The following is a 12,175-nucleotide window of genomic DNA, read 5'->3' as shown; positions in this document are numbered from 1 at the left end:
GAAGCATGAAAAAAGACCAGCAGCAATATTAAAAGAGAATCCAAATATATTTTACTTGGAAATAGTAAAAGAATTGTAAAAGAAAAGGTGGGCTAAACAAAGACCGTGCAGCTGGAGATTTCAGGTAGTTGACATTTTCCATTAGCTAAAAAAAATACAGGAGGTATGAGAATGGCCAGCAGTGCTTAGTGGATATAAATCACCTGCTCCACGTGGGATGCATCCTAGTTTGTTGAGAGAAGTAAATGAGGAATTGGCAGAGGTTAAGGCCAACTATCTGCACATTCAGGGGAGTTGATGGCAGTCTGGACAACTTCATGTGTTACACACTATTTGCATTTGTGGAAAGCAACAAGACAGAAAAATGGTTAAAACAACACACAGGCCCTGAGCTTTATAACAGAGCAAAAAGACAGAATAAGAATGTCATATTGAATCTTAACAAACTGTTGGGCACAGCTGGAATGTTGTACCCTGTTCTGGTGTTATACTTTAGGAACAATGCGAAAGAGATTTACTGAAATGATTCTAGGGTGAATTACTTTAGTTATATGGATAGTTAAAAGCTATAAAGGAATCTAACAGAAGTATTAAGATAATTAAGACACTGATAGGTAGTGACAGAGTAGGTTGTGAGAAACTGTTTATATTGGTAAACTAGGGAACAATATTGGCAAGATAATCAGAAGTGAGCTGAGAGTAAAAAAAATTACGTGGAATGGTTAGGGTCAAAAATGCAAGATCAGAAATAGAAGTAGAGCTGCAGAAGATTCAACGGTTGCCTTCCAAAAATAACCAGGTTAAGTATCTGAAAGAAAAACACTTAATACAGTGAGTTGAGGGTAGCCAGTTGGATCAGGCTAATATAAATCTGGCACAGATGTGACAACTGCCTTCTGTGATATAACCATTAGTATCCTCTCCTGCATCCTCCAGTTTATTTTTTTTTAAGTTTATAAACCTTTCTTTTAATTTCACCCTACCAGATAACTTACTTGTGAATCACTAGCCTCGCAATAGTCTGAACTACATAACAATCATTACACTGCGGCCTGTTTTAAATTTGTTCAGATTCTATGTAAATTCAATATTACATTTGATTCTTATATTCCACATCTTTTCTATTGTTCAGGAATGTTCCATAATGGACATCCTTAACGAATTATGAGAGTAACAGCCAGTTAATACAAATAACAACCAATCTCAGATGAAGTACATAACTGTGCAAAGGTCTTAGGCACATTTATATCCCTAGACCTAAGACCTTTGCACAGTACTATTTGTGTTCTGTAATATTTATTTCTATTAAATCTTTTCAGAATCCCTCTAAAGCCTGCACACTGAAAACAAATGCAAAACAAAATGGGAAAAAGTGGTCTATTTTATTCGGTGTTCCAAAATATTGGGTATTATCACTGGTTTTATTAAATAAAGAAATAAGGATTTGTTAATAATGTTCCCAGTAGGGGTGGAATCATAGATTAAATCAGGTTAGCACTAAAAATTCCAGATTATATTGAATATACGGATGAGGAAAAGAGCAAAACAATTTTGAGATATTGTATGTGATTACAACATATATGATTACAGCTATTCATTTGCCTGACTGCCAAATGTTATCATCAACATCAGTGTTGTTTAGACCTCTAGTCCAGGGTTTCTCAAGAGGAAGTTCCACAAGAGAGCATGATTAAAAAAGATAAACATTGTTTTTCGAAATTTGCGCAAAGCACAATGCTAGCGCTCACAGTGGTGGGCAGTGACCCTGCTAGCAATCTCGTTAGGTCTCTCAGCCCAGTATAGCAGTGTGCAGTAGAACCATATTTATTTGGTTGAGTTCATTCTCAGCTTTTGATGCAAAATAAGGGAGGCCATTGATAATTGGTGGGCATTGTACTGCACAGTGGGGCTGATGGCAGGCTGATGGTAAGCGCTGTTTTAAACGGAGGGGAGGACGGTAGGCTAATGGTGAGCGTGAAATGTGTTTTCTGAGCATTGAATGGACTCACCCAACTTGGGCTGTGGTCAGCCTCTCTGTCCCAAATTACCTCCCACATTGCGTCACTGACTGACTTATGGGAGCAAACACACTCTACTAGTGTAGTAGAAATTTGGAGGTAAATTTTCATTCTAAAGATGGTCCAATATGACAATTTTTTATGAAGAGGTGTGAGATGGAAGAGAGAAGTTCTAGGTTAGGCCTACGGACAATTCTAAGGTAAATGATGAAGAATTACAATTATCTCCTTTTACTGCACTAGTGCAACAATGGACACAAAATGTCCATCTTTACAATGACAGTTACTCATCAATGGGTTTTCCATGGACTGGTGATCCATGTTGTCCTATTCCATTGTGCCTAGTCTGTAGCAAACAACTTACACATGCAGCAATGGCTCCAGCAAAATTGCAAAGACACTCAACTACAAATGACAGCCATATGACATGTAAAAGTGCTGATTATTTTAAATGGCTATTCAAATCTCAAAACAGAATAAAACCTCTGTTAATAAAGTCAGTCAGTAAAACGTTTCAGGAAGCAAGTCATTTAGTAGCAGAACTTGTTACTCAGAAAAGGAAAAGTCACACAGTTGGTGAGAAACTAATAATGCCAGCATGTAAGATTATATTGGGTAAAATGCTAGGACAAGATGCAGTAAGAGAAATTGAAAAAGTATCACTCTCAAACTGTACAATAAGTCAATGTATTGATGACATGTCACATGATGGTGAAGAGGTTAGCGACAGCTTCACCATCCAGATTGATGAGTCAACAGATTTCACCAATAAATGTCACATTGTAGCATTTGTAAGATTTGTAAATCATGGTAAAATTCAAGAAAACCTTCTGTTGCAAAGAGCTGCCGGAAAAAAGCAAAGGCCAAGATATATTTAATGTTTTGTCTTCATATCTGCAAACAAAATTTCTGTCTTGGAAGAACTGTGTTGGCATCTGTACTGTTGTTGCTCCATCAATGGTTGGCTCAGTGAGAGATTTTGTTTCTGTAAAAAAAGAAAATTCTGACTTTGTCACAACACAATGCTTTCTTCACAGAGAGGTGCTGATGTCAAAAATTCTAAAATGTCAAAAATGAAAAAAATTCTAGATGTTGCTACAAAAAAGGTTAACTTTATTAAACAAAGACCAGTTCACTCAAGTATGTTAAAAAAAATGTGTGAAAATCCAGACAAAGAGCACACTAATCTCCTGCCAATCTGCAGTGGTTTAGCAAAGGAAGAGTTCTCAATAAGGTGCTTGAGCTGAAAGGTGAACTTTCAAAAAAATAGTAGGCCAGATTTTGCAGGGTGCTTTGAAGATGAAGAATGGCTGCAGAAGCTAGCCTACTTAGCAGACATTTTTCAACATATGAGCTACTTGAACCAGTCTCTGGAGAAAATGTTTTGATTTCAAGTGACAAGATTCTTGGATTTAAAAGGAAACTGAACCTTTGGAAAAATCATTTTGCAAAAGGAATATTGAAATGCTTCCACTGCTGCTTGGGCTTGAGAGTGAGGAAGGATATCAGAAAGTCTTGACTGTTATTGAAAACCACCTGGAAGAACTGCAGAACAAAACTGAATGGTATTTTTCCTCCCTAGGCTCCTGAACTAGCACGGATAATTTCACTCACCTCAACGCTGAACTGACTCCCCAATCTATAGACTCACTTTCAAGGACTCTACAACTCATGTTTTCAGTATTAATCATTTATTTTTTAAAACTGTTGGTATGAATTGCCCTCGTTTGCACATTGGATGTTTGTCAATCTTTGTTATGTATAGTTTTTCATAACCGTTATTATATTTACTTATTTTCATGTAAATGTCTGCAAACAAATGAATCTTAAAGTGGTATCTGGTAACATATATGTACTTTATAATAAATTTATTTGAACTTTGTAATGTTTCTAGTTAGAAGAAGTTATTCATTCCTTAAATGATGTGGAAAGCTCACAAAATCAGTGAACAGTTACCAGGAACAAGAAACAATATTTACATCACCCATCCTGACTCAGAGGACTGAGATCCGTTTGAAATAATTATGGCTTTAATTCTTCAGGTTTTAGTCCTGGTTTGGTACAGAAGAGAGTATCATTATTGGAGAGATCCAAACATTTCAATCTTGATTACGTGTAGCTATACTGAAACTGGGAATAGCAACATAACATAACATATGTCATCTTATTAAAATTTGCTGCTATCTCTCAAGTGGTCAAATCATGTGACTGGCCAGCATACCCTGTTGATAAATGTGATAGGTGAGTATGTGCATCTTTTAAGCAGCATTCTTAAAAGCAAATAAATAAAAGTTTAAATTATGAATGCATTGCCTGTTCAGAGTTCAAGCAGAGGGGAAAAATAATTTTTCAAGCAGGACATCTCAGGTGTTTTTTCCCCAGATTTAAAGGTAAAAATCAAAAAGATTACATGTCTTAATTCAAACCCTAATGCAATAGGCAAGCACAAAAAAGTTGGGTTCAGGTAACTGAAACACTACAGACAGGCAAATTTGTGTCATCCTTAGCGCTTTCATTACACTTGCCTCTGAAATTCAGTATATGATTGTTTTCCACTTTACCAAAATAAACTTTAAATTTTAGACCTACTCTTCTGAATTTTGTTTCTTAAGTTCTTCTACCTTTAAAAACTCGTTTGTCAAATAAAGCTTGTAGTCGCACCTTTCGCTATAATTCCGTGCTATTATTCCTTTAACATGTCTGTACAATTATTCCTTAATAAATCGAACTGTTAGCACTGCTATTATTACATATGGCAATTTGATATTTTTTTCCAATTGAGTAATACCAGAAGAATGTAAACACTGTAAGATTTACTTTTGTAATCAGAGTATACCTCGTATATAAAATTAGTTATATTTCACCAAAAGTTAACTTACGTGAAATTACATTTTTGATTGATTATTCCAAAAAATTATGTAAATTAAATTACTGTATGTCAAGCTCTGGTTTTACGGCTGGTTATCAGCAAAACAATAAAAAAAAATCACGAGCAATCAATGTATCTTATCAACAGCGCTTTAAACGAATAGTTTCCGAAATAAACGTTATTAAGGCTGGGGCCCTTGGCCCAAATCAAACGAGTATAGCACAAGGAGTGTAAACACAGGCAGTTACGACGCATTTACAAACCAGAAACAGACACTGGTTTGTGCAGCACGTGAATCAAGCAAGCCAGAAATAGGATTGTTTTTATATAAAGAGAACTTGTGTATAGGCAGCAACATCAGCACCCCCACGAGAACGGCATTAAATTCTTACCCATCTTTTCTCTTTGCTTTATAAACATGACCATAGGTCCCACGACCCACTTTGCAACCTTCATATTCAAACAGATCTTCTACTTTCTCTCGCTCCGCTGCCAGTTTCGTTTTAAAATCGTAATCCATGGTTGTCACTCCATCAATATGTAAACAATTTATACTTTCAGGAAGAGGGATTTCTTTCAAAAGAAAAGGAAACGGGTGTCAGTTATTTAGTTTTAGGCATTGATCGTTTCCACATTTCGTGTTTTGGTCTCTTCCAACAAGTTCGCACGGCGACATTTACTGTACGTTTGTTATGTTGACGTTCGCAGCATACAAATGGCGATCCGCCGAGCATGTCGGAGCTTGTAGTTCCTGCCGTCCACGATCCTGCCTTTCTGAGGGCTGACGTGCCGCAAGGACTCAAACTACATCTCCCGTCATGCAGCGCTGCGGATGGCCGATACGTTTTTCGGTGCCTTAACATTAGCGATTATTAGTCCAAGGAGAGCGAGCGGGCGAAAGGCAACTTAGTGTGTTCTCCCCCCCCCCTTAAGTCAGAACTATTACTCGAGATGGATACGAGTGGAGATAATGGTTATTCTGCAAAGATTTTGTAATACAAATTTGGAAAATAAGTTCTTTGCTTTCTCGCTATCCCACGGGTAGTCTTGGAAACATTGATTGATCCTAAAACTAGCCAGTCACTTTTTTTTTTAATTGAATGGGCCAATGTAATTTGTAAGGAGAGAAACCGGGCCCGGATTTTTTTTTTCTCAGCTTTTCCCCCTCAGCCACCAGCGCAGCTCGAGCGTCACGAGCATCTTTTTTTCTCTTCCAACGGTTTCGCGCGCGCGCGGCTCGAGTCCGCATCCTGCTCCGTTGGTGACGTCACAGGCGCCCCATTGTGTCCCGGGCGGGGAGAACGCGGGGAGGGGGGGTGGGCGGGGCCTGCGGCCGGGTGGGGGAGGGGCTGGGTGCGGCCAGCGCCGCTATAAATATGGCGGCCGCCGCGCATGATGATATTCACAGTATGGCCGGCGATATTAGCTAGCGGTCGCTCAAAGTCTTCTCTGGCAAAAAGGGATTGGCCTTAAGTTAAAGAGAAATAATTAATTAAAATCGAACTGCAAAGACCCCCCCTCACCCACGGAAACAAGAGCAATTGAAACTAACTTATTGTAATTAAGCTTTTTAAACAAAAGGAGGGGGAAAAAAAGGAAAAAAATCCTTTAAAAAAAAAAGTTAATTTTTTTGTTTCATTTCGTGCGATTTGTTTCACGATGGAAAACGGTGCACACTTTTTCGAAGGGACCGAGAAGCTGTTGGAGGTGTGGTTTTCTCGGCAGGATCAGTGCAAGGGATCTGGAGACCTTCGGACAATTCCAAGGTATTGAATGAAGGGGGAAAAAAATGTTCAGTATGGCGTCGTGCGAAGCGGCTGTTGCGATGGTAGAAATCTGAGTAAAATATGTCGCTGTCGCGTTTAAATGGGGAGCTATCAGCCCCGAGAAAGAAATATCCCAACTGATCCAGACTTTCGGCACTATTATATTACTTGTGATGATTCACAAGTACACTATGTATGTGATTTTTTTTTTCCCTACAGACTGAAGGCTGGGTCAGAAGGTGGTCCACATGGTGGGCCTCGGTTCATAGTATAAAGTTAATACCTCCCTGGTTTGAGCGCGGTTTCCTCACTCCACCACGCTTGTCATTATGAATTTATAGTCAAGCAGAAATTAAGGTTTAACATTTCTGAATTGGGAGATGGGGAGAAGAAATTATGGCCCAGCCGCCAGCAACAAGTCGGCGTTCCGGGTGTGGAAAGACCGACTTATTTGGACTGGTCTCTGAGTACACTTTTTTAAATGACATCGGCTAGTTTACCCCAGCGCGGTAGCAATTTGTCCGGGTTGACATTTGTTGCAAGTGTTAAGAGGTTCAGTTGCGCGGATGGCCGGGGCTCGGCGATGCACGTGTACATGGCCGCTGACTGAAGAGAATGGAGGCCGTTCTCCATTACCCGAGTTTGTCCGCCCGCCCGCCCGCCTGCCTCTCCGAGTGATTTCTGCATCCTCAAACTGCTGTGTGTGGAGGTGGGGCTGCTTTCTCGACGTGAAAGATGGTGGGTTTGAGAAACGCCTGGCCATCTCCAGTCAAGGGTAATTGGGGGTGGGGGGACGTGTTAAGCGCTCGACTGACCTCGTTATTCGGCATCTTTCGTTCCCGCACTTTGAAACACATCCAACCACGGATGACTGCCGTGCCGTCCCCTCCCCCATCAGAGTGCCCGCCATAAATCTACTATTCTCCCCTGCCAAAAAACCGAATGCCTACATACTTCCCGCCCCTCTAATATACTTTCACCGAGCTCCCCTGAACCTTTTCATCTCCTCAACAATCCCCCCGTTACAATAAAACCACTTTGTTTTCTCCACTAAAAGGCATTTTGTGCTACTCCCCGTCCGACTTGTGCTGAACGAGCATTTCATTCGGACGTCCTTCTTTTGGCGGGCTCGGCGTGTTCGAGCCGATCCGTTGACCGGCTTCCATTCTCCCCCTCAACAACTCCAGCAACAGGGTATAAGTGGGAAGTGGAAGTTGCGATGATTTCAAGTGCCCCCTCTTTCGATTCCTCGTACCTTGAATCATAGTTCGCGTTACAGGTTAAAAATCTCGACTTGAATCGCCTCGGTCTATATTTGTTTATTTGACCCCCCCCCCCATGGTGGTTTCGCTTTTTAAGCATTCACATTTCTCTTGAGCTGAACCGCTAGCGATGTACCTATAGCTCCCTTGTGTTAAAGGAGACGCCATTGTTGCGAAGGCGAATGAATACTCGAGCCTTGAGAGCTATCTGTCGATCAACGCACTGCCGCAGTGCTCAGCTCTTGCAGCTTTCTGGCTGCCACGCATGGCGCCTTCTCATGGCGCTGCGTTTAGTTTACAATCAACTCGTCTGAGGTTTACCATGGGAAAAGTAGACGAGGGAGGAGATTTTAGGCTTTGAAACGATTGAAGAGTTGGAATGTAACTGAAGCCCTTGCAAAGTTCGGGTTTCGTTTTACTAATATAATCCTAAAAGTCACAATAGATTGAAATGCTGGTGGAGTTTCAAGTTACTGGTTAAAATGAAGCCCTCAAATGTTTTATCTGTTTAAAGCACTATTTAAAGCATCACTGCGCAGGAAAGAGATCAGACGCCCCTCGTCTCTGTAGAGCAAGCCCGTGACATGTTATCTGAGCTAATTCGGGGGTGGGGGTGGGGGTTCTAATCAGCCTATAAAGAAAGTCTGTCACGCAAAAATGATGGGGAACCAGTTTCTGCCTGAAAGGTGTCAGGAATTAAAATTCAGTTATTTTATCAGAAATGACATTGGCATTCTTCCCTCTGATCTTTAGCTCTCCTTTGGGGTGACTGGTGATCTTTTCATCCAGCTACCCATGTGAAATCAGTTTAATGTCTCGGCCAAAAGACAAAGGAGTCACATAAATAGGCTCTGGGATCTGCTGAATTAGTTCTGTCTTGATGGACAAAGCTCCACATATTGCTTTAATTGTTAGGACTATGTATTTGGTTAGTTCTAGATAAACACTACTGAGCCAAAAATTTGTTATAATGGATTATTGTTTTGCATTTAGACTCAGCAGTTCTGAACTAGGAGGAGAATATAATCAGTAATGTATCAAGCGTCTGATTGGCATTTGCTGAGTTTGCCTTTTGTATTTTCCTTGAAAGGGAGCAAACTCCTCCTCTTATGCCTTTCTTGTTAAAGTAAACAAGATACTGCAGTGAAAGTTTTCCTTCCTCTCCCCCCCCCCACCCCAAACAAAGCAAAAGGAGCTGAGCACCAAATAAAAATCTGTAGTTATAACATTGGCTTTCATTTGGCTTTTGCGGAGTCCATATAATTGTTTACTTCAGTCTTTGACAGAGCGAAGTGGTTTTTGGCATTATTTTCATAGGCTGTTTTGTAATCTTGGACTTGGGGAAACTGGTTACAGGCATGTCTAGCTGAACATAAAGATCAAACAGGTATGGAAAACTATTCGTCCACATCTAGTCATCTTTGCAGCTATTACACAAAAAATAAGCTCACATTCCAATAGTGAGGGGTACACTTCATAAATGTTTAGATGAGCTGCTAAACCAAAACTCTACTCTTAAGTGGGCATTGATAATCTAACGCTATTTTGAAGAGCAAGGAGTTGCCCTGAGCAACTTTTATCTCAATCGCCTTGGTCATTAAAGACATCTGTTGTCAGATATGGGAACTTATGCTGCTTTAATAGAATAGTGCCTACATTTCAAATGTACTTGACTAAAATATCTTGAAACAATCTGACCATATTTAAGCTGCTATTTAAATACCTTTTTTAAAAGCTAGGTTCACCACTCAGTGATAGAGCTATACAGCACAGAAAATCATGGTTTTCACCAAACTTGTTCCAACCATGTTGCCCAATTGAACTAGTCACATTTGCCTATATTTAGCCCATATTTGTGTTTGGCTCCTGACTTTTATTTCAGTTAGCTATAGAAGCTTATCATTTGAATCTGTTTTGATCTACTTGCCATATTCATTCTGGGGACAAATCAATTTATAATACCTTCAGAATGAAATCCTAGAAAATAATGAATTTAACTGTTGTATTACATCTTATAAGTAGTAATAATTCATATTTATCTGGTGTCTTTTCTGAAGGAAGAAGTATAGTGCTTGAGTGAAAATATAATTAAACACTTTCTCATGCAGTACACAGCATTTGTTCATATTAACCAGATTCGCCATTTTATTTGATAATGCTGTGAAAAATCATTCATCCAACTAACCAGATACTGACTACGCTTGCCCCCAAATGCTGATGCTTTGTAAGGCACTGGTGAGCCTTCACTTTGAAGTATTGTGAGCAGTTTTGGAGCCCTTAGCTAAGAAAGGGTGTGCTGACTCTGCAAAGTGTAGAGAATTCACAAAAATGATTCCGGGAGTAAAAGGCTTTTATGAGGAGTGTTCGGCATTGGACCTGTTATTTTGGAATTTAGGGGGGAAACTTATTGAAACCCACTGAATGTTAAAAGGCCTTTATGGATTAGATGTGGAGAGGGTGTTTCCTATACCGGGGAGTCTAGGACCAGAGGGCAAAACCTTTGAATAGAGGGGTGTCAATGTAGAATGGAGATGAGGGTTTTCTTTAGCCAGAGGGCAATGAATCTGGAATTCATTGCTACAGGTGGCTGTGGAGGCCAAGTTATTTGGTGTGTTTAAGATGGAGGGTGATAGATTCTTGGTAAGTCGGGCGTGAGAAGTTATAGGGAGAAGGTAGGAGAATAGATTGAGAGAAATGGATCAGTTACGATGGAAATTGTAAAGATTTGATGGTGCCAAATGGCCTATATCTGCTATGTTTTATGGTCTTGTGAAATTTAAAACAATGCATTGGTCTAAGCTTGAAGTCAGACAGCCAACCCTGACCTTACAATTTGGAGCAGTGCTATCACTGAATTATTTTCCAGCTAGTCATGTCTGGCATTTTCATGGGGATAGCTGCTCTAGCTAACTTGTATTCTCAATGGTATTGTCTTTTTTAACATTGATAAAAATAATTAATGACTTGCTGATATTATCAATGTAATTCAAACATTTCAGAACAGTATTGCATTTAAAAACATAGTGAAGTAAATTTCTAAAAAGATATTATGAAAGTACATCTATGTCACCATATACAGCCCTGAGATTCATTTACTTGTGGGCATACTCAATAAATCCAATGACCATAATAGAATCAATGAGAAAATGCACCATCAGTATGGACAAGCAGTGTGCAAGAGATAAATTACAAATTGAAAAAGAAAAGTAATAATAATAAGCGATAAATATCGAGAGCATTAAAAGTGAGTCCATAGGTTGTTGGAACAATTCAGTGATGAGGCAAGTGAAGTTGAGTGAAGCTATCTGCTCTGGCTCAAGCCTGATGATCGAGGGGTAGTAACTGTTCCTGAACCTGGTGGCATGCAACCTTACTTCCTGTACCTCCACCCTGAAGGTAGCAGCAAGAAGTGAGCATGATTTGAGTGGTTGAGGTCCTTGATGGAGGCTGCTTTCCTGTGTCGACACTTTTAATATGCTGGAGTTACTACAGAATCAAAATCTGTTTAATGTATGTTATGAAGTTTGTTTTGTGCTGGCAGTACTATAATACATAAAACATGTTATCATTTTAATAAGAATTGTATGTATACATTCCGTGGCCACAATATTAGGTGTGGGTGTACCTAATAAAGTGGCCACAGGAGTACAACTCAGTTTGAGCTTCTGCTGCTATAGCCCATCCACTTGAAGGTTCAAAGTGTTGTGTGTTCAGGGATGCTTTTCTGCACACCACTGTTGTAGTGCATAGTTATTTGAGTTTCTGTTATCTTGTCAGCTTGAACCAGTCTGGTCAATCTCCTCTGACCTCTCATTACCGAAGTCAAAGCCAAAACTGCTGCTCACTGGACGTTTTGCAGTTTTTGCACCATTGTCTGTGAATTCTAGAGACTGGTATGTATGAAATTCCCAGGAGAACAGCATTTTCTGAGATACCCAAACCACTGTGTGGCACCAACCATCATTCCACGGTCAGTCACTGAGATCACATTTTTTCCCCGTTCAGATATTTGGTCTGAACAACTGAACATCTTGATCATATCTGCATGATTAGCTGATTGCATATTTGCTTTGACAAACAGGTGTACCTAATAAAGTGACCGCCAAGTGTATGTATGGAATGTAAAAATAGTGTGGTTGTGTTACTGGGTACATTGCCCATTCAGGATTCTGATGACTGAGTGAGAGTAATTGTTCCTAAAACACTGTCTTCAGGCTCCTTTACCTCTGGTAGTAATGAGAAAGGGGTGGTGAGAGATAT

The 12,175-nt window shown here is 39.8% G+C and overlaps 2 protein-coding genes across 7 annotated transcripts in view; one reads left to right on the top strand and one right to left on the bottom strand.

Moving 5' to 3' along the window:
• cdk19 (cyclin dependent kinase 19) overlaps positions 1–5,637 on the bottom strand; it is a 214,740-nt gene extending 209,103 nt beyond the window's left edge. For all 4 annotated transcript variants that reach the window (XR_009514474.1, XR_009514475.1, XM_059982939.1 and 1 more), the window contains exon 1: positions 5,280–5,637. Coding sequence is in view for 2 of the 4 variants with exons in the window: in XM_059982939.1 (XP_059838922.1) it covers positions 5,280–5,407 (128 nt within the window). In the remaining 2 variants the exon portion in view is untranslated. The remainder of the gene's footprint in view (positions 1–5,279) is intronic.
• Positions 5,638–6,282: 645 nt separating this feature from the next.
• Positions 6,283–12,175, top strand: part of amd1 (adenosylmethionine decarboxylase 1) — a 35,486-nt gene continuing 29,593 nt past the window's right edge. For 2 of the 3 annotated variants that reach the window (XM_059982935.1, XM_059982937.1), the window contains exon 1: positions 6,284–6,653. In XM_059982935.1, coding sequence (XP_059838918.1) covers positions 6,547–6,653 — 107 coding nt within the window. In that variant the 5' untranslated portion in view covers positions 6,284–6,546. Of the gene's footprint in view, positions 6,654–12,175 lie in introns of all 3 variants that reach the window. The other variant, XM_059982936.1, reaches the window with a different exon arrangement.

This window comes from Hypanus sabinus, chromosome 10 (genome assembly GCF_030144855.1).
Source record: "Hypanus sabinus isolate sHypSab1 chromosome 10, sHypSab1.hap1, whole genome shotgun sequence".
NCBI classification, from domain to species: Eukaryota; Metazoa; Chordata; class Chondrichthyes; order Myliobatiformes; family Dasyatidae; genus Hypanus; species Hypanus sabinus.
The sequence above is the reverse complement of the archived record's forward strand: the minus strand, read 5'-3'. Positions and strand labels throughout refer to the sequence as shown.